We start from the raw sequence: 23,605 nt of genomic DNA, 5'->3' as shown, positions 1-23,605 counted from the left end.
ATGCAATTTTACTATAGGACAAGCATAGGCCTAGAAATATCATCTCTCCTACTTACCATGGCAATACAGATGACAAGGAAACAAGAAATTCCTAAATATAACCAACCACCCCAGGCAGTTTCATAGTTACAGTATCTCTAACAAAAATATCAATGTGCAATAGTCAAGAATATTATTATTTCTACATAGAAATGAAGACATAATGAGTATTCTATATTTTTTTAAGTCTAAGGGATTGACAAATACTAGGAACCACGAACTCCAGTTGTTGTTACAGCTGTTAAGACTTGGTTGAAACACAAGCAAAACACAGAAAAAAATGTTTTTAAAGGCATTACCAACAACTGCTCCCTGAGACCCACGCTGCCTCAAGACACTTCTGTTAATGCTGTTACTGAGGCCACAGCATCACTGTGAAATTAGATGCAATCTCTGGCTTCCTGGCTGAGCCTTGGGGAGTGAGCCTAAGAACGGTTATTTTACTCATGGCACCTCAACTAAGGAAATGTGTAGAAAAACAAACAACGGGATATTCTAGGAAAAAAAACAAAACAAAGCAAACTTTAACAGCATTCTCAGGCTTTCTGTACCTAACATGGCTGACGTCTGCCCTTACCATCAACAGAGTTGATCAACAACAGACCAAACAAAAGGGCTGATTTGGGCTTTAGAACATAATCAGGAAATGGGACAAAAGTAATATCAACTGTCCAAAATTAATGAGTTAAACAGTATGGTTTAAATTGCTACATGTTGATTTGCAGTGTGCTAAAGGAGATTTTTTTTTTTTTTACTAAATAATACTTTCTAAGCATTCGGAACACAGAAATGCCTGTCTCGGGGCGGGTGATGGAAGCTAACACAGTGTCCAGTAAACAAGCTGCTTCTGCTCACTGTAATTAAAGTAGTGTGAAGGCCACTCCACTCAAATGCTAGTCAATCTTCTTCAGGATTTCAAAACATTATTATCTTTCCTTTTTAAATCTTTATTAAATTATTTTGTTTATTTAAATTTGAAAAGTTGCCCCCTTCCTGGTCCCCCTTCCCTGAGTTCTTCACCCCATCCCCCCTGCTCCCCACCGTTAAAAGGATGCTCCCCCACCTGCCCACCTACACCAACTTCGCCCCCACCAGCATCTCTCTTCCCTGGGGCATCAAGTTTCCACAGGATTAAGTGCATCCTCTCCCACTGAGGCCAGACAAGGCCGACCTCTGCTACACCTGTGCCCAGGGCCAGAACCCAGCCCCTGTATCTTCCTTAGTTTTTGACTTAGTGTCTGGGAGCTCTGAGGGGACTGAATTATTTGACACTGTTGTTCTTCCTACAGGGTTTCAATCCCATTCAGCTCCTTCAATCCTTCCAACTCTTCCATAATAGTCCCAACCTCAATCCCATGGTTGGCTTTAAGTATTTCTGCATTTGTCTCAGTCAGCTGCTAAGACAGCCTCTCAGAAGAAAGCCATGTTGGCTCCTGACTGGACACATAATATAGCCTCAGTAATAGTGTCAGGATTTGTTGTGTGTGTGTGGAATAAAGCCCAAGTTGGGCCAGCCACTGGGTGGCATTCCTTTCAGTCTCTGCTCCATTTTTGTCCTGCATTTCCTTTGGACAGGAGACCCAAAATTTTTTAACTAGAGAACTTCTCCAGCTGACAAACAACTGAGCAAAGTGGAAGGATAGAAAAGTAACTCAATAAATCAGTGGTCTTCCTTTATAATAAATCAGTGGTCTTCCTTTATAATAAATCAGTGGTCTTCCTTTATACAAACGATAAACAGGCTGGGAAAGAAAATGGGGGGAAAACGCCCTTCACAATAGTCACAAATAAGTGAGAGATCTGTAGGACAAGAACTTCCGAGTCTCTCAAGAAAGAAATAGAAGAAGATCTCAGAAAAGAGAGAGACCTCCCATACTCACAGATTGGTAGAATTAACAGAGTTAAAATGGCCATCCTACTAAAAGCAATCTACAAAATTCCAACTCAATTCTTCACAGAGATAGGGCGATTCTCAAATTCATCTGGAACAACAAAAAACCCAGGATAGCAAAAACCATTCTCAACAATAAAAGAACTTCTGGAGAAATCACCATCCCTGACCTCATGCTGTACTACAGAGCAATAGTGATAAAAAAAAAATAATGGAATAAAATTGAAGACCAAGAAATAAACCCACACACCCATGGTCACTTGATCTTTGACAAAGAAGTCAAAACCATGCAGTGAAAAAAACATAAAGCACCCTCAATAAATGGTTCTGGTCTAACCGGCGGCCTACATGTGGAAAATGTTGTTATCTTTAGTTAGGACACATACATCAAATTGCCATCAATACCTTACTAAATTTGAGAAGTAGAAAATACTTATACACTTCTCTATTCTAAGTATTTTTTTACAACATTTTAAAATGTTTCTACTACATTCAGTAAATTATAATATTCCTTTTTATTTGGAACACAGGGAGGAGCACAGGGGTAAAAATCTGTGAATTGACTATAAAGTGCTCTGAATTTGGTTTCGATTTCCATAAAAGTATTTACCAAAATTCTCAAGATGATGAGATGTCTAACTTGATAGGAAACTTAACTAGAAACTAATACTGTCTTTAAAATGCATGCACAGAAGCCTTTAGCCAAAGGAGAAGCTTTCTAAAAGTCCATTCAGGCAGGGTGTCCTGAAGCTGGAGGTGTTTTGTAAAGGAAGCTCTACAAGAGACAGGTCGATCAAATCAGGTCTCTAACTACCTCCTAACTACTGAAAGGGACAGAAGTGGAGCAGAGGAGGACCGCAGGGAAGCTTGGACTGGTTTTGCTCCACCTGTTGGCACACACTTCACTGCCTGTGGGTTTCCTTCCAGCCTTCAGGGTTTCCATTGGTTTGGGGTGTTTGTTTCTTTGTTTGTCTGTTTGTTTTGCGTCTCTCTCTCTCTCTCCCCTTTTTTATTTGTTCGCCTTGCTGTTTTTAACGCAATTAGGAAACAACACACATCTTCTCTACTAGCTTTTCTGATCATCGTCTGCATCTATTTTTGGATTTTACCTACTTCAATTTTACCTCAATGAAGAATGATTATTCTATAAAAAAATTGATAAAAATTACAGAGGTGTGGATGATGACTGTCAAAACATGTACACATGTTTATAAACAGGGAGGCATTCAAGTGTTTTTATTATATTCTCTCTAACGTTGAACTTAAAATAAAATGCTGGGATCGAAGCTTCCGTGTCTCTTATGAATTTAGTTCCGAGACCTTCGCTTTGAGTCAAGTCAATAAGAATAAGGTTTATTGCTTATTCATTTAAACAAGAAGCAGGTTTCTTGGAACCACTTTTAGAGTTTGAAATGAGTGTGTGGCAAGGTCTGTGACCCCAGCTTTGAGGAAGCTGAGGCAGGACACTTGAAAACTGAAGGCCAGCATTCAGTACACAGTAAAACCCTGACTCAAAACAGAACAAAGATTAAAAATCTTAATGTGAATGGAAGTGGTTATTTTTATATGGTTTACTTATATTTTTTCCCTTAATATCAGTTATTTTGGGCAGTCTATCTCAATGTGAGTACCATAAACCTTAGCAAGGGGGGTGGTTCCAAACCATTTACTAGCTGGAGTTCATTCTATGTTAATATTATGATATATCTCTAAATTTAATTATTTATGTGTGGAGCTATGTGTTCAAGTCCTAGTTGAATGAAAAAGACTATAAAAAAGATATTTAAATAAAGCTAGGACATTATTCATGCTAGAATATGAGTTCTCCTGAGACACCCCAAGCATATATTAAAAGATCCATAGGTAATTAAATATATTTCAAATTAATTCATGTGACTCTTACTTCTTTTTCCAGCCCCTTTGTATAAATTACAGATTTCTGACACCCATATAACAGGATTCTTTCAAGTGAAGGGAACGTTTTAACTACCCTCTGAATAGGGGTAAGAAGAGAAGTCAAATTCATATCCAAATACAATGAATATCAATAGTACAAATATAGCAATTTAATAATTGAACAAATCCCTTTTGTGATCATTTCAGAAGCACTGTATTGGATATGTGTAGAAATTAGCAGGAAGTAAGCAAAGGCATCAGGATACCATACACCTGTTTCTCCCCAAGCCTTGCTACCATCATAGGGTTGGACGCATCCAAATACAATTTCTGGCATGGCATACTACTTTACTTACAAACTAAATCTTATTCATTTAACACAGCTAGAACAAACAATGGAAGGTGTCTTAGTCAGGGTCTTACTGCTGTGAACAGATACCATGACCAATGCAACTCTTATAAGGACAACATTTAACTGGGGCTGACTTACAGGTTCAGAGGTTCAGTCCATTATCAGCAAGATGGGAGCACGGCAGCATCCAGGCAGGCATGGCACTGGACGAGCTGAGAGTTCTACATCATTACCCAAAGGAAGTCAGGAGCAGACTGGAGAAGACTGGCTTCCAAGAAGCGAGGATGAGGGTTTTAGAGCCCAAGCTCACAGTGACACACCTACTCCAACAAGGCCACACCTCCAAATAGTGTCACTCCCTGAGCTAGACATACTCAAACCACTGCTTTCCTCTCCCTGGCCCCTACAGGTTTATTCAAACACATGGATCTATGGGGGCTATCTCTAACCATAGCATAATAAAAAAAAAAAAGTACATTTAATCCAACTTCTAAGTCCTCATAGTCTATAGAATCTCAACAAAATTCCAAGTTTCAAACTGTCTTCTGAGATTCACCCAATCACAGAGGGGAAGACTGGGGTCTCAGTGAAAACACTCGGCAGAAAACCATTTCTGTATCTCTGTGTAATGCGACTCACACTGAACACCCAAAAAGGACGAGGAGTGAGGAAAAGGGACACAAGAGGCTCTGTTCATACACAGCTAGACTCTCCTCCTACAAAGTGTGGAACATGGGCGCTATTTCTTACTGCCACTGCCAACACGCATGATCCCACCACGCAATTTCCCCCGGAAAACAGAGCTCGCATTACTTACTAGCTACCTCCAGCGATGCATTGTGGCTCACAGCCTCTCCGAGGTAATTCCTTGCTACACAGATGTAGACCCCTTCGTCAGGCCTACTCTTCCGTCCATGCACTATGCGTAAGAAAAATAAAGATCCACTTGGCAGCAGCATTCGGTGTGAGCGAGGGTCGTCTTTGTCCGTTTCCACTCTTTCGCCGCCCTTGTACCATTCTATAGTCGGGGTAGGGCGGCCTTCAGCTTTACAGTTGAGGGTGGCGGGTTCCCCTTTAGAGACGATCAGGTCTGAAGGGTGCTCAACAATGCGCGGTGGGAAATCTTCCTGACGGAGACGGGAGCCTGCAGAAGAGTTGAACAAACGTTTGATATTTCATCTGAAAATGGTTAAAGGTCTCTCACGTCAGAAGCACAGATTGGACGCTATTTAAACATCGCCTCGAATGGACGCGTCCTTCCTAACCTTGGTTTGAAATACTCCCAGGGTCCACCCACGGCTGCCATTTCTGAACACTTTTTGACTCTGTACTTAGAAAAATCCTCCTGTTTAACTCTGCCTGTATAGAAGCTGCATGCTGGTCCTTGCAGAAACCATGGGAATGTCTTTTTAAAACCTTTTTCAAATGGTATGTGTGATGTCTAGTTTCAGTTGGCAACTGGAAGTAATCAAGACTCACCCAAGAAGGGAGGTTCAATGACGAACTGTACATTAAGTTGGTCCATTGGGCAGATCTGCGGGGGTTTATCTTAATTACATGATTGAGGTAGGAAGAGCTACCCATTGTTGGTGGCACCGGTTCCTGGACCTGAGATTTCAGATTATATAAGAACGGGACATATTGCAACTTGATATGTCATGTTTGGATGATAGCCCTGGGAGGCCTGCTCTGTTCTGAAGGCAAATGAAGGAGGAGTGGATCTTGTGTGGGCGTGTGGCAAGGAGGAAGAGAACCAGGAGTTGACATTGCAGTTAGAGTATAATATATGAGAGAAGAATTTTTAGAAAGACAGAACAGGAAAAGTGAGCTGAAGACAAGCATGCGTGCGTTAGCCCATGGTTTTCTGTTCTCGACGATGGGTGTAGCAGGACTACCTGCCCTAAGTTCCTGTAGGCTTGCTTCTCTGCCTGGATGGGCTGTAACCCGGAACCGGGAAGCAGGTAAGCCCTCTGTCCCTCGGTCATCATCATGTATTTCTGCAGCAGGATAAGAAGCGAGAACATTGCCTTTCTTCGCAGAGGAATAGCACCGGCTAAAGAGGTCCTGGAATATTGCCAGCAATAGCATACATTCCCAGAATCCTCCTTTAACCAGCACAAGATGACTGTCTAATAAGCATTCTCTGGATACCAATGAACATTTTTGTCCTACTAAAAAGAACCCTTTTTGAAGGGTGTCATTTTATTTTAAATCAATACGCAGCGCGTTATATGTTGCTAGGACTTTTTAAAAGTAAAGGGTGGGCTTTTTTTAAGATTTGTTTTTACTTTATGTATAGGAGCATTTGCAAGCACGCACGTATGTGTACTGTGTGCATGTCCATGCCTGGTGCTCACAGCAGCCAGAAGAGGGAATCAGATCTCCTGGAACAAGAGTTACGGATGGTTGTGAACTGCTATGTGGGTGCCCAGAAGCAAATCCAAGTCTCTGCTAGAGCCCTGAGTGCTTTGAACCCCCGAGCCATCTAGCACCACAGTATGTTTTTGCTATGAAAAGAGCCCTTAATACAGACTCAAAATGTAATTAAATGGCAAAGGATTATATGCATCTGTATATATGCATATATGTGTATATATGTATTTTCAAGGGAATTTTTTATTTCAAGAAAGCGAGTTTAAATACTAGCAAAGGAGAAGGGATATTTCTGGGTGTATGCTGCATTATGGGCCTCAGAGGCGAATTTATCAAGATAGTTATTATATGTATATATCGGTTAAATATACCCCATGGCGATATATATATATATATATATATATATATATATATATATATTTGGCAATAAAATTAAACCTCAAAACCAGGGAGCGTGTTTGTGGTTGTATAAAGGAGAATGTAGGCTCTGGTACTTGGTCCCCAGCTGGTGGAGTTGTATGGAGAGGTTTCCACGGCCCCGTCTTGCTGGAGGAGATATACCACTGGAGACTATACGGCCTCGGCTGTTTTTAGTGTGCTCTATCTTCTTCATGCTTGCCCATTAAAGACATGGTCTGCATGCTCCTGCCACCGGGCATGCAGCTTCACCAGGATGGGACCCCATCTTTACACACCTGCCATCCTAATCCAACTGTGATCCCTTCTGCCTGGAGCTTTAGAAAAGCCCCCTTTCATAGTCCACTGAGATGTAGTCAGAAGGCTTTGAACTCATTTGCTCTCAAGACCTTTTTTATTCCCCCAGCCCTCACTCCACACAGCCTGCTCACGCCTTCCTCTGCCTTCTGTTTGTGCCACAACCACACTGTGTTTCCTTCTGCCCTAGCAAATGCCTGCCACAGGCATGGGACTGCAAATAAACTACGCTCCTCAGTGCCCAGGCTTCGTTCAAGCCTCCACTCTCCTTAACTTTCCCCACCAAGTTCCCTTCTTAACCTAAACAGTGCTATATAAACACCCTCAGTGAGAGTCACCATTGATTTTATTTATCTAATGCGCCCAGCGTTTCCTCCTTCTACGTGAGGCCTGTGGGCTTCCTCAGCATCTTAACAGTTGTCTGCTGAGGAGGGCCAAGTGCCAAGCACGTTACAATATTCCACAAGCATGGGTAGAAACACTGAGGGAAATGAATAAAGGGCTACAAGGGAAGATCTAACCGGGAAGAGGGGGCTGACGGAATCACAGAGTTTAGATCGGGGTACGGTAACACAGGTCTGTACCTAACACTTGGAGGCAAGAGGGTCAACACTTCAAGTTCCTTCTACTGTTAGTTTGAGGCCCAACTGGACTACGGCAGACCACATTTCCAAACAAACAAGCAAACAAAGGGGGAAAAAACATTCAGGAACTGTTTAGGAAAAGTAGAAGGCTTTGCCTTTTAAAATAATCAGTGTGAGGCGTGCTCTGCCACAGTAGACCCTAAATGGCATATGAAGCCTATTTGTATGTATGTTATTGATAAATACTATAATTCACAGTTTTTCCTAGGGCAACGACTCTATTAACAATCTCAGTGACTAAGAGTTTCATAACCTGGGGCTGAGGAGATGGCTCAGGAGATGGAGAGCTTGCAGTGCAAGCTTGAAGGTCTCAGTTTAGATCCACAGTACACAGGCAAATCCAGGCACAGGGGGCACGTATCCAGGATGGGGTACAGGGTAGCAGTCAGGGGGATCCTTATTGGCCAGCCAGTCTACCCAAAAGGCTAAAACCTGGAAGAGCGGTATGGGAAAGCCAGCAATGTCAGCTTCTGGCTTCCCAGGCACAGGCACTGGAACTTGCGTTTGCCACACAGAGGTGTGGTGGGGTCCACAGAGGCAGACAGAGACAGGGGGAGAGAACAGCAGAGAAACAGCAATGGTTTAGAACATGGTACCCCGCGTGTTATACATTCTTTACACAGTGGCAGATTTGAAAAGGGGAAGAAATAAGCCAGCAAAAGAAAGAATTTAGAAACTTTTCCAGTTCTTACAATGGCTCTACTGAAGAAAATGGAATTCAGGTTGGCTTCCAGGTGGTAATTAGCAGGGCTGAGGGCCTCGGTGTATCATTAGGCCTGAGAACGGCTGTAATTATGAAGGACAGAGACTGGTGATAATCAGCTAAGGAGGTGGTGCACAGTTAAAGAGATCTCAGACTATGAAGGTCCACTTGAGGTAGGAAATAAGGGTACAGGTGCAGCTAGGACATAAAGGAAGGGCTCTGAAGACAACGCCTGCCGCTAAGAGAAGGGTCAGGAGCCTCTACACTTGAGAAGGTCCCTAAGAATGAGCCAAGAAGGACAATGAGCCATGAGGGAGAGAAAGGCAGGGAATTCACTCAAGGCACAGCTACGAGACTACCCAGCATACGGAAGGGATCTGTCAGAAATTGAGAGGCACAAACCTGAAGAAAAATAAAAGAAATTGCAAAAGTAGAAAAATGGAAGAAAAAAGGAAGGAGACAGCAGGCTAGGCCTTGACCATCGAGTCAGAGTTCTACAAGGTTTTTGAAGTGTGTGCGAGTGTGTGTGTGTGTGTGTGTGTGTGTGTGTGTGTCTGTCTGTCTGTCTGTCTGTCTGTCTGTTCGTGTGTGTGTGGTGTTCACACTTGGAGGCCAGAGGCAAGTGGCCCACCCTCCCCTATGGCACAGCATTTACTGAGCCCAGATCTCTCACTGAACCTGCAGTTCACAGATTGACTACATTGCCTTGCCAGTGACTTCGAGGGACGCTGCTGTCCCTGCAGTGATGGGGTCATAGACCTGTGCTTCGTTACCAGAATTTGTTTAATCTTCATGCTGAGTATCAAATTCAGGTCTTCATGTTCCCACTGGAACCCACGCTCCCCACTGAGCCATCCTGTCAGCTGGAAAAATCATGAAAAAACAAAAATCCTTTTAAAGTAAAGGCTACTGCTCTAGTTGAAGGAATTAGGTTGAATAAAGTTAACATAAAGGCATAAAGCAGACTAAGTTGGGGAGATTAGATACCATGTGTTTGAACCTTCAAATTATGACTTGACGAACCTGTACTTAGACACTGGCAGAAAGGACAGCAGGGACACACTGGACATGGTGAGTTAAACGGAGGCTCCTCTCTGACTATATGGAGTGTGGTGAAGAGGGACACTCAGAAGGCAGGAGACACAGAGTAGGGACACTGAACCCCTAACCCTAACCCCCTGCATCACTGGTGGCTGGAGTAGCGTTTCCGTGAACACAGAGATAAAACAAACATGAGAGGAAAAAGGGTTGGGTGAAATCCTAAAACGTTGGTTGTTTTGGAAAACCCAGAGAGAGTTGACGAGTTGACGGCTGTGTCTCCAATTTTAACCTGAGAATCACAATCTCAGCTAGAGCCGTTGACTAGGCAAGAGCTGGGGCAAAAATCCTGGGAAAGTATGAAACTGTCTGGGAGGAAGGTGTAGGGGAAGTCACGGCCAATTGCCGAACCTGGAGACGGCCCAGGTTCCACTGTAGCGCACTGTGGCTGAGGAGGGTCTCCAACCGAACTTCAGTTCCCCAGAGCTGGACCAACGCCAGCAGGACATCAGGGAATTGAGATCTCAGACCCAAGTTTTCACCACCATGTTTGTACAGCAGTATCCAGTAAACGCTCCAGCAATAAAAATGCTTTCTGTATTATGAATGACTAATTTTGAAATTCTCCATGGGATACACTTTCCCCACATTGTTAATAACGTTTCTCATATTAAAGGAAAAGAGCTGAGGTTCTCAGAGTCTAGTCTTACTGATGTTCAATCGGGTCGGCCAAAAAAATGTATGTGATCCGCTCCATTTCCAAAGCTTATTTAGGTATTGAAAACTTTCCTTTTTAAACCAGGGGGTTCTACTGGATTTTGTTTGTGAGGAGAACATTTGAATAGAAAACGTACACAATTAAGTACGCAGTAACCAGAAGAGAGTAACAAGGTGATCAGACAAGCAGCTCTACCACTGAAACGGAACCAAGGACTTTGGAGATCACAACACAGCATAGAAGTGTTTTAACTCTTTATAATGTGTGATGCTCAGAAAAGGGGCTGTGCAGTACCTGACTCAGCTCCTTAATGAGTGTCCCTAGGTAACAAAACACATGAACACCAATCATCATCTTCACTGAAGCTACAGTAAATGATTTTTTTGTGCTCCAGTAGAAGCAGGAAGGAATGGAACAGACAATAAGGTACTGAGGTACTGTTGGTATCTCCCATCCATTGCTTTAACAGCATCTTCTGAAGTGGGTGTTGTTAATATGATGTCAACACGCTGTCCTGAAGCTCACAGGCCATTCAGTTGGGAGGTGGCAGTGCTGGGTTTTAGTCCCAGGGAAATGCAAAACTCTTGCTGTTTCCAAACAGTCCATATGTAAATATGGGCTGTCCCATGAATTTTCCCACACTGAAATCATTCATTTGGAGGTCTTACTTCTAAGATGTTGGTGACAAAATTATCCACAAGCTGTCAGGTCTGAAGGCCTTTGTTTTTCCTTCTCCATAAAAAAAGAGTATTTACCTGAAAACCCAATGAACTTAGTAAAGCCTTCCTTCTCAATGCTTTCCTTGTACTCTGTCTTCTTGCCTAAATACAAGTTCAAATTGCCAAGCACCCTTACAGTGTTAGTTATCAGACTGCTGAGAGTTTCAGCTTGCAAACACCTACGTGTATAATTGAGACTATTTTCATAGCTGAGGAGTGTGGTGGTATGCATGCAATCCCAGCATTCTGAGGGCTGAGGAGGGAAGACCAGTTATTCCAGAACAGCCTGGGCTACACAGTGGCAACCTCATGTAAGAAAAGATAACTGAGCTATGGAGAGAGCCCAGAGGTAAAGTGCTTACGTCAGAAGCATGGGGGACCTGAGTTCAAATCATCAGGACTAAATAACTTTGGGTAGAGAAGTACACATCTGTCGGGTCAGTGGTCCTACAACAAAATGAAAGTGAGGACACAGGGCCCTTTCCTGTAAGCTCATTGCTCTGCTGTAACGCACCACCAGAGGAAAATAAAGGAGAAGCTGTCTTGTGATGGGAGGCAAGGAACAACACCAAGTGTGACCTCTGACCCATCATGGCATGCCTTGCACGCTGAAGAATTGTTCTACAATCATAAAATGTCCTCAAGCCACCTGCCAACCACCGTTATAGTTATGCTAATTTGTGGATTTTTTATATGAAAAGATAAAAGATATATAGAACAGTTGGCAAAACCCACACTCTGTGCAGTAACTCAATAGTTACAAAAAGACAAAGTAAAAAGGACAGAGAGAATGGCACATTAACGAGAAATTGAGATGACCCCGTTGTTCCTTACCAAGCACTAGGAAGACACTGTCCTTTAAGAAGATGTTAATGTCCACCACCCTCAAGAAGAACATCGACGGCTCCCTGGGGATGTAGCACCACTAAACTCAGCAAGATCAGCAGAAAAGAGCTGGGCAGAATTCCTTCAAGAACGGCCCAGTTGGAAGATAAAATATAAACAAGAGTGACTGAAATATCTAAATATTTACACAACCACAGCTGGAAAGAGACACACACATAAGTGCTAAGTATTTCAGGGAAATACATCAAAGTCACATGAGATTTACAATGAAGAATCCAAGCTCCTAGCTGGATGTCAACGTCCCCCACCTACTGAGACATTACTTACAGAAACACAACCGAGCAACCACTCCAGAAATATTGACCGTTCTAATATTCTGGTCAGGCGTGTACATAATTTTATGGTTTCTCTCTTTTTTTGCATAAGCTTTTATTGATAGTTTCAAGTCCGTTTCTCAGTAGCCTGAACGAAAACCAGGATTTGGATATAAGTTCTTGCTTACATTCAAATGTCTCTTTAATATTTTTGATTGGTAAAATCAGGAAGCTTGTAGTGATCAAATTCTCCTGCTGAAGCATATCAAAGAACAAAAAAAAAATACTTAGAAAGTTGTGAACATCGCAACAAAGCCATTAACTGAGAGACCAACAATGAATATTGATAGAAAAGTTGGTATTATTTGTCCAAGACTAGTCATTGCCATTGTCTACAACATGCCTATATTTGTAAAAATATTTATATTTTTGGAGAAATCTCACCACTAACGTTTTGTGGGGTTTTGGGGTTTGTTTTGTTTTGTTTTGGAGGGTTCTGGGGTGTTGTTTTTGTTTTTTACCTTAGCTCTGACTACATTTTAAAGAAAATTCTCTCTAATTACAAGCGCACACCCCTTCATCACAAATCCAATAATTTTCCTGTCAGAGGTCCTTCCTACCAGGAGATGTTTGCTAAAAACAAGAAAGCACCACTTACTCATTGCTCACTAAATACAGGCCACAGAAGAAAAGGCATTCAGAGTTTGAAACTAGACGTGTCTCATAAAACATGCAAATAAACCAATTGACTTAAGACTATCCTCTAAGGATCGCCATTTCCAACGTCCACTCAGCATCCTGTAAATAGACCTAAACACAGAACAGGTGTTCAGGCAAAATAACTCACTGAGAAGAAATACAAAGGAAACGACGTTTCAAAGGAACCATGTGATGGCCAGGGCAGGGCATTTTCTCCATTTCCTCCCCTTTCCTTTGGTAACAAGCTTTCTTAAGATCACTTATGAAGGAGAAAAAAAAAAAAGAACCTCTTGTAACCAAAGTATAATCCCAAGAATTAGCTGAGTGCCCTCCCTACAATGCCTATTGCCTAAAGGATGGTGGAAACAGAGGCAAAATGAGAGTCCAGGAAAGAATACGTACTGTTTGGGTGATATCCCTTCATCATCAAAACCAAATGGCTATTTCCCTCGAGATGGGAAGAAAAGTGTCAGTGTAAGTTGGGGTCCCCAATGCTGCACCTCTTTAGTAACAGACAGTGAAGAGATGTCAAGTGTTCACTGTCCGGTTAGCCTCAGCTGAGACCTCACCCCGGGCAGTGTCTACAGAGACGGGAAGGGGTAAATTTGTTCAGAATTCCTTCTTTTATACTTTCCCTTTAGCAAAAGAAGTCTACTGAAGGAGCCAATAGTAAGAGGTTCGCTTCTGCAAGGTGTTAAACGGTGTACAGATCTTAAAGGCCCAAATGTGTCTGTTGTCTCATCCATTGATCTGGCCACCCACCGTTTGCTTGCATATGAACTATGAAATAAAGTCACTGCTCTCAGTCGGACATGTATGAAAACAGAGAAAATGTTTGCAAGGATGGCATTAAAGCCAGAGGGAGTGGCCATAACCCCAGTGGTCAGGCTGTAAAGGAAAATGCATTTTGAATTTGAGGGTATATTTGACCGCATGGTGAGGTCTATTCTCATAAAACACCAAAATAAATTGATTAAAGAATATGAGGCATTTCATTAAAAAATAATAGTAGAAGAAATTAAAATTGGGAGAGAATGGCTTAAAGTAAAATTTGTAAACTATCCTATGTGTACAGAAAGAAACTACACTGGAGACATGGATTTAAGTCTTATACTTCTTAGCTACTTAGACTTGGATAAATTGCTTAGCTGGTTTTTGCATTTATAGAAAGAAGACAAGATAATATCTATATTTTATCCATTACCATGGTGCCAGATGTGAAAAATATAACCTATTACATAATCACGTGGGCTTGAAACTTTGGAAGCTGCAGGAGCACCCCTATTTGATTTCATAATCTTCCTGCCCCCATCTTTCGGTTAGAGCAGTGTCCTTACTAGTTCCAGGAGACTTTTCCCTCCAGTTTTGGAAGAAATCTTATAGAAGTAGCTTAGTCTTAAACTCCAAGTAAATTTTAATTTGCACAGTTCTTAGAAGATACCGGGACAATTTCTACAAAACATCTCTGAAAACAAAAGAAGACAAAATAACAAGGACTAGGGGAACAACTTAATTAGTTAAATGCTTATAGCGTGGGCATGAGGAGCTGTGTTCAGATCACCAACACTGAAGAAACAGCAAGTCCATGAGGAAGACCGTGTAATCCCAGAGTTAAGATAAGGCAGGGAAGAGACAGGAGGATCTCCAGCCCTCCACAGCCACCCAGGCTAGTCCAAACAGTGACCTCCATCCGGCAACCTCCTGTCTCCAAATGCACAAGCATGGGGGAGCACACCTGCCCACATATGTGTGGGCAAACATGCATGTGTACACGTCCTACATTCAAAGTGGACAATTTAAAGAAACACTTAGCACAGGCACCCTCAGCTTTACTGAGAAGCACCACGTGCTACCCAGCCAAGGTCAGCTTAGTAATGCACTTCTCCTCCTTGGAGGAAGTCCTCCAAGGGCACGCTGGGTACTGAAATGCATTACTTCCAACTAGAGATGTTATGGCCTTTAAACTGCTACTGGGCAAGAAGTCACAGTGTCTCTCGTTTTCTTTTCATAACATATTCAAAACCTTGTGTGGACCACAGGAGTAGAGATTAAGTCTGTGTGTTATAGTGAATGCTAATATTCCAGATCTTGAGGTATATTATAAAGTATTCCCTAAAATTTTATGGCCTGTTTTAGTTGTTAAGACAACTAGACCTTTGTAATTTTTCTGAGAATGGATTCTGAAAATATTTGCCATTGAGAAAAAGAGTAATACGGGTGGTCCTTTGATTGCTTTTTAAATTGCAATGAAAATAACAGTAATCTTCTTGGATGGTCACATATTAAGCAGGGAGCATGGTATTGAAATCAATGTAAATTTTCAGTTCATTGATTTACATAGACTATGGAAAGAGCAGATGGTGACATATAGTCAGGTTTTGTCATCAAAGTGTCCAAACAGGGACACTTACAAATGTATAAATAAACCTTGACTAACAAAGCCTCTGTCCTCATCATACAACTTCTGAAAAAATAACCCGAGAAAATCTTACTCTTGTGTCCAAAAGATGCTTTCAAGTCACAAAATGAAAATTATCATAAGATTGAAAGTACATATAATAATTTAACTATAGTAAAGGTTTCAAAAATATCATGTAAAGTTAAACTAACATCCTGTCTAAAGGACTGCATTACATTTTCACAGACTATGTAGAGTATAAAAGTAACTTTCTAACAGTTCAAAACATAAAATTGATTAATGGAGTAAAAAGGAAACTTTTAACTTTACTTTTTGAAGCAGTCACACTGGTCATAGGTTTAAAAAAAAAAACAACCTTGAGTTTTAAATGAGAGGTTAATGTCTTCAAAATAAGTATAAAATTACTGTTTTAAGGATAAATGTCTAAAGACAATCATACTTCTAAAAAACAAAATTCTTAAAATACCCTTTTTAAAGGCTTACTGAGGAATTCCTATAGGAATGTAATCAACTCCACTCTGCAAAATTCAGTTACTTTGACATGAACAAGTATTTCTGAAGCAAATCTTTTGGCACATTAGTAAACTAATTGTATACTTTCCTTTCTTATCTCTTCCAAATTGTGTAGTTCATGTGTGAGTTCCTAAGCAGTACACTAGTAAAGAGTGAAGAGAATTAGAACCTCTCCTTCGGCATGGCACAACCAAACTAATTCGCTAGTGTTAACTAATAAATAAATAAATAAATAAATTTTTAGATAATAACAAATATTTAAATAGTTAATAAATAAATTTATTTTTAGATTATAACAAATATTTAAATAAAGGGTAAGTAAAACTATCTTTAGTTTACCTAATTTCAAAAAAATCTGAGGAAATATATGCCCTCCCAATTCTCCTACTTGTCAGAACATCTCTACAGAAAATATGATATGCATATGTACTTCTCATGCTGTACCATAACAAGATTTTGAAAAGGAATATAATATGCATGAGAGTGGTTTCATTTTTAATTTTGAAGTGAAAGAGTCAAAACTCAGCTGGTTTATAAACACTTTTTGGGGGTTTAGTTTATCATAACACAAATACATCTACATTTCCAGCCAGCCCCTTGAACAGCACCTTATAAACACCAAGTCAATAAATATGAGTTGGAGAAATCTGTCAATGAATGTGGAAGAAGAAAATGACAGGTGACCCGAGAGACATTTTAAATCGTTTAGAACATGGCAAACACAAATATCCGACCAAGGAGCCAATGGTCCTGTGAACAGCAGGGGAGAAGGTAAGGAACCGCACCTCCTTGCGAGTCCTGAGATCACGACAGCACAAAACAGAAGCATGAACTCAAGTGTGTGTCATATGTGAGCACAGGCATAAACTGCTCAATTCCAGGTGAAAGAGAGCCAAGGAGATAGAGAGGTACAAGGAGAAAGAGTCCCAGAGAAAAAGATCAGGGAAAAAATACTCTTGACTTTTAAAAGATTGTTGAAAAACAAGTAGCTTATGTTTTTCTCTGAGTTTCTCTACTTTGTAAATACTCTATAATATTCTGCTGCCGTGTTGAGAATGAAATTCTCCAATTTAGGAATTGGCAAAGTAACAAATTAGCAGAGGGGGAATCATGAAAATAAAATATAATCTTTGCTAACTCTTTAGTATTCTTTTATTTACTCAACTGATATACATGAATTGTCTCTACTTCCCTGCGTCTGTGCTAGAGTGTAGCAACATCCAGGCCCTAAAATAAAGAGTTAATAGGACCTGTGTCTTTTTAGATTATGTACAATGCAGAGTTAATGTCAAATATACATGATCTACACCGTAGTTAAGACACGGACACGGACACGTCCTATTAATATTAGCCAGCAATAAACCCTTTCTCCTACTCACACTTAAATGAGAATTAAACAAAGAAGTTTTGATGCAAAACATTGCGCCACATAGAATGAGTAAAAGCAACCCTTTTTCTTGCGCACACCTAAATGAGTGGTAAACAAAGGAGTTTGGTACACAAAATATTATGCAACTTAGAATGAGGCAAAACAAAGACTCCCACGAAAGCAGGCTTTCCTAGCTAGTGGAAGATTTGTATAAGAGTAATTGAATGGGGGTCACAAACCCCAAGGCTACCTAGTTGCTGGGTCATGCCTGTGTGAGCCCTGGGAACGACAAGACTGCATATGGATTTAAGCCAATTAAAGCTATCAACTGCTTCTTCTCTTTAGGCATCAAATCGACCTAATCATTTCACCTGTCTTCCATGACACTGCAAACTAATTCCTAGACTCTGCCACTCAGGGGAAATTGGTGATTTGAACCTTAAATTAGTCTCCCTTCATAGTCAAATTTAAAAAAAAAAATTAAACCTAGAATGGACAATCTCTCTCCCTAGTAAGTCACATGGGAGGGTGCTATTGTACCGCAGCTACAAAGGAGGAAAACACCACGGGAACCAGTACAAAATCATTACTATCATATAAAACAATCTAAAACACATTAAAACTGTGCTCAAAAACACGTTTAAAGAAAAAAGAATGAACTATATATTAAACTACAGTGAATAAGCGTGGCGAAGGCAGGAAAATAACAATAAATTCTTCTCACTGACTTGCTTGTTTGCTTGTCTTGATGTCTCCCTGCATTAGCACTGTCTGACCTAGATCTTGCTATGTAGAATCGGCTGCCCTTAGACTTGTACTTGGCTTCTCACGTCAGTCTCCCACGTTCTGGGATCACAGATCTGGTGACCGCCCAATCTCAAAAAATCAGAAATTCTTGATTGCCTTACTGAACAAATAAGAACATTTTTTTTCACTGAAAGACAATATAGAAAGAAAAAGATGGATATTGCTGTGAGATTTAAAGACTAAAATAGCCTACCCACTGTGAAAGGACAGACGGAAATTTGACGCCTAGATGAAAAGAATGCTAAGTTTTCTACTTGTTTGTTTCCTTTACATGGCCTGATCTTAAACCACAGCAACAACAGCTGTGGAGTGGCAGAAGTCCAAAGAGAAAGATTGTCAGACAATCAGGGAAGTAAAATTATTTCAACGCCACAAGCGCTTCCTGAGTGAGTATTCTGTGGTTGGCTCTTCAGAATACAGAATGAATCGAAAACGTTACAGTGCCACAGGGGCCTGTAATTAGCTCTACAGAATAAAGGGAAGACGCGAAACCTCAGAGCTTCCGTCTAGAACTGTGAAGGAGCAGTTACAGAGCACGTAAAAGCTCCACGAGGCATCGTAAAGCCCAAAAGGCCGATGTTGACATGTGTCGAAGGCATGGAAAGCACCACATTTCAGTGCGAGCTCCTTCAGCCGCGGTCCTGTTTACCTAATTATGTTCACCTGACTTGGATTCGCAGCTGGAGGCGCTTCTGAAATTAAAGGGTGTGGCCTAGGATTATCAAAAGCGTAGGCAAGTGGCAACGGATGGACAGAAGGGAAGCAGACAGGCATGGAGATGCAGCCCTCCTTAGGGCTTGGAGGTACAGCAGTGGTCAGCCTGGGCAAGACTTTGGTTCAATCGCTAACATATATTTAAAAAAATGATGGGGTTGGGGATTTAGCTCAGTGGTAGAGCGCTTGCCTAGCAAGCGCAAGGCCCTGGGTTTGGTCCCCAGCTCCGAAAAAAAGAAAAAAGAAGAAAAAGAAAAAAAAATTAAAAAAAAGATGAACACACACTCTGAGACAGGTGGGGGAGGGGCAGACTAGCCAAACTACAGAACTGTCCGAAAGGAACGTCGGCAATTACTCTCCAATTCGAACACATATGAATAATGGTATGCTACTATCTAAATATGTGTTTGAAACAACGATTTTCAATTTACATAACAAGCCGGCCTTATAGAAAGAGAAATAAAATAATCCCATGATCTCCTCCAAAGCCAGAGCAAACCTTATCCCAGTTTCAGGAGGTTCTTAGTTGTTTTCCCTCATAACAGAAAATCCCATTTTAGCAGCAGTCATCAGTAAGCTGCCCTAAGCCTCACCACACTACCCATAAACCAACACTGCATCTTCATCTTCAGGAGACACAGCCATCTGCCTCAGCAAGTCTGACAAGCAAAAGTCAGGACAAGCCTCTAGAACTGCAAGGTTTGCGCATTTTGCTGATGGTAAATCAAATAATTGAAAAGACAAAGAAAAATGAATGGAAATTCTCACAGAGCATGTGACACACAGGAAGCGGTCAAGAGGACAGAGTCACTCTGCGTGCTCCAGATGACTTCCAAAGCCTGGCAGCACTGCACATCACCGCATGGGTAGGCTTAAGGCGGAGCACTACAGACAAACAAGGAATGCTGGGAAAAGAGGAAGAGTGTTGTCCTGGGTAGAGCTTACGAATGGGGTTTACGATACCAAATGGTCAGCCCTTAGACATACATACATATGACATTATATGGGCTGAGCAGACTGTATAGATTGTGTGTGTGTGTATGTATCTGTGTGTATATATATATATTTATATGTATATACATGAGCAGGTTGTATCTATATCTATATATCATACAAACGCTGACATACTGACACACACACACACACACATATATATATATATATATATACACACACACATATATATATATATACATGTATACATATAAAATACAATTTTTAAAAAGAGGCCAGCAGAGAGATGATGCACTACATTATAGTCTTACAAAGAATGTGGTATAAACTCTCATCAGAAAGGAAAAGTAAGAAGTTGAAAGTCTCCAAGCATACTTTTAAGGAGACCACAACATTAATTACCCAGATTAGATCAGAACACACTGTATGTATTAATGAACATTACACTGCAGTCTATAGATAGAATTTTCATGCACTAATAAAGCTTTTTAATTTAGGAGGTATAAAAAATTAACTACAATGATAGCTACTCACGCGATACATGTATAGAATTATCACACAGAACTCTGTATGTTTGTACAAAAACCAGTAAACAGATACCAAAATGTGGCAAAAGAACTTGTAAAGGTACTTAGTACTGAAGTCTGAAGAGCACAATGGAATATTTCTAAGGTCATCTTCCCAGTCTTGGTTGAGAAGCCAGAAAAAAAATCTGACCTGTATTTATGTTTCAATTTCTTTAGTCTCTTAGGTCTTACAAGCCCACAACATTCTAGAGGAGACACTGTTAATACCCACAACTTACAGATGAGAAACAGAGGCACGAAAACTCAATAGCATCCATCCAGGGTTCCAGAAGGGAAGAAAGAATGAGACACCTGCATTCCATTCCCAGATCCTGACATTTAACCACTAAACTCTGCTGCAAGGCAGTAAACGTAATGTTATTAAAAAGTTCAACAATACACCGGTACAGTTCTTGGAAAGAGCACTAACCCTGCAAGCAAGAGGCTCTGGGCTTCATCCCAGCATCCAAAGAATATATTGATTAATCAAAAAAAGTAACCCTCAAAATTAATGTAAATTTAATAAAAACTACAATACATGGTTCTTCATCACAGTGATTGCAGGGAAACCATGATGGCTCCAGAGTCGCCACACATGAACTCTTCTTCTAGGTACATAAACTTCTACCTCGCTACAAACCTCAGTTAATGGGTCAGGTTCCTCACCCATAAAATGAAGTTAATACAGCATGCGAGAGCTGGAATAAGAACAGATAAATTTGTCAACTCTCACATTTTCCAACCAACGAAAATTAATCAGCAGAGTGAGAATTCTTAATCGAAGTTGACGACACATTAAAGCCCCCTGGCTAGAATCAGGACGCTGCTCTTCTGAATGTCATAAACGCAAGGGTCCGAGGAAAACTTTCCAACGGGCAAACATCACATATCCCTAGCCTGGGGAGGAGGTGCTCCAAAGCGCATGTGCGAATCCTTGAAGGTCAGCGCAAGTTTCTTTGGGCTGTATTGTCACATGAAAATTGTGAGGTTTCAGAAGAGGGTTTAAAGCTCCAGAAAAGAAAGGGTAACTCCTTTTACTTTTGATTAGACAAACAAAGAAACTCTCAGAGGGTCAATAACTCGCTTAGTACCTCCCAAATACTGTGGAGAGCTGGGACTTTAAGTCTAAGGTCCAGACGCGTTGCCATGCAACGGTGCCTCCCTGCTTTCTCACTTTAAACTTTCACACCTACTGTTCACTTGATGCTGACCTCAGCACAGACCACGTGAAGTAACACCTGTTACTCTTGCTTGTCCAAGCAGGAAGCTCACGATATTTTTTCAATGGAGAAGTATTTTAGCAGACATTAATATTAGTGTAGAAAAAGAAGTAAAAGAAAGGAAAGGGGTGAGGGGGGATGGGATGTGAGGTTGGAGAAGTTGCTCAGGAAAATCCTTGTCCAGTGTGCCCAAAGCTCTGAATTCAATCCCCTGCCCCATGTAAACACAGCGAGGGGACCAATACATCTACGTCACCCCTTCACTTTGGAGGGAGAAGCTCCACAGTGTGTGAGGCCCACCTGAAACACTTGAGGCTTTGCTTTGAAAGAGAGACTGGGAGGGGGATGGAGAAGGGATGAACTAGACAGTAAGTGAGAGAGATGGGGGACAATAAGCATCAATTAGGGACTCAGCATCTTCCAGTCACATACAGAGCAAGATAGATAGATAGATAGATAGATAGATAGATAGATAGATAGATAGATAGTCAGACAGATAGATAGATAGACAGATAGATCATAAATACATAGATACATAGAGATACATAGATACATAGAAACAGACACATATATACATAAATACATATACATATGCAATCATATATGTATGATCTCATACCTTACATATATTACCTTGTAACAATAAACTATATTATATTGACAGGAGGGTAGGTATCATTAACCTAATCCATCCTTCAATACCTTACAGTCTAGGAGTTCAGTACCTAGAGATTTAGAGTCAGAACATCGGGAGGGGTTGTATAAATCAAAAGCCAAGAGCCCAAGAAGTATGCGGTGATCTACAAAGAGTGAAACACTTCTAGACTAAGTTTCCACCAAAAAGGATAAATCACGAAGTGAAGTAGCCAGAGTGTCTTTTTCACTGGGAAAGATATTTTTCCTGGATAAGATCTGGGCTGACCAAAGCTTCTTAAATGCTAAAATTATTTGAGGTATTATTATGTTTACTTTCTTTTAAAAACACAACACTTTTTATTTCTATGAATATGTGTGTGTGTGTGTGAGAGAGAGAGAGAGAGAGACAGGCACACGTGAGAAGATGTATACAGAAATACACACCAGGGCACACTATGGCTACAGGAGTATGGTAGGTCTTCTGGGACCTTCAGACATGGGTGCTAGGAACTGAACTCCTATCCTCTTCAAGGGTAGCAAGTGTTCTTAACCACTGGGTCACCTTTCCAGATACCATATTTACATCTTCTTCAAGAAAAAAATCCAGTTGCAGAAAAGGCTAGTGAATTCTTTGTTACTTTTTCTTTAAGAATTATGTATTTATTTCATATATAAGAATACACTGTAGCTGTCTTCAGACACACCAGATCCCATTACAGATAGTTGTGAGCCACCATGTGGTTGCTGGGAGTTGAACTCAGGACCTCTGGAAGAGCAGTCAGGGCTCTTAACGGCTAAGCCATCTTTCCAGCCCACTAATGAACTCTTTTTTTTCCCTCCCAACCCTCCCCCCCATTGCCGCCCTCCCCCCAACAGTCTAGTTCACTGGGGGTTCAGTCTTAGCAGGACCCAGGGCTTCCCCTTCCACTGGTGCTCTTACTAGGATATTCATTGCTACCTATGAGGTCAGAGTCCAGGGTCAGTCCATGTATAGTCTTTCCACTAATGAACTCTTAAAGAGGAACAATAACAGGAAATAATCAAAAAAGAAACCACTGGACATAACAGATCATTTTTTAAAAAAAGTGCATGGCCTCACAGTAGTAGAGTGTACAAATCAAGAATATGGAGGGGCTAGAGTTGGTTCATCGGAAAGACAGTGAGGGAGAATGTGCGCTCTGCCTCTCTCTGTCTCTGGGTGTTTGCTGGCTACATCACCCCTGAACTCAGAACTCTGTACCTGACATGGCATTCCTGTGTCTCTGCCTCTCTGCTGAAATCTCTTGCTTTCTCTAAGAATGCTGACTAATTAGTGCTCAAGCCAGTAACTCAGGTCTCATCTGGATCTTCCACCAACTGTCATATCCAAAGGAAGCCTCATTTGCATGTGCTGAGGGGAGGAATTCAACAACATTCCCAGGAAACAATTCCATCCCTAACCTTAGAATACACGGAGAAGAG

The 23,605-nt window shown here is 41.1% G+C and overlaps 1 protein-coding gene across 5 annotated transcripts in view; it reads right to left on the bottom strand.

The window, feature by feature from the left end:
• The window catches only part of Robo1 (roundabout guidance receptor 1), a 1,048,129-nt gene that overhangs the window by 308,236 nt on the left and 716,288 nt on the right, over positions 1-23,605 (bottom strand). For all 5 annotated transcript variants that reach the window (NM_022188.3, XM_087576842.1, XM_087576841.1 and 2 more), the window contains 1 exon segment: positions 4,996-5,322. In NM_022188.3, the coding sequence (NP_071524.2) occupies positions 4,996-5,322 (327 nt within the window).

The sequence above is a fragment of the Rattus norvegicus genome, chromosome 11 (genome assembly GCF_021556685.1).
Source record: "Rattus norvegicus strain SHRSP/BbbUtx chromosome 11, alternate assembly SHRSP_T2T, whole genome shotgun sequence".
Classification (NCBI taxonomy): Eukaryota; Metazoa; Chordata; class Mammalia; order Rodentia; family Muridae; genus Rattus; species Rattus norvegicus.
This window is presented reverse-complemented; position numbering and strand designations above follow the sequence as displayed.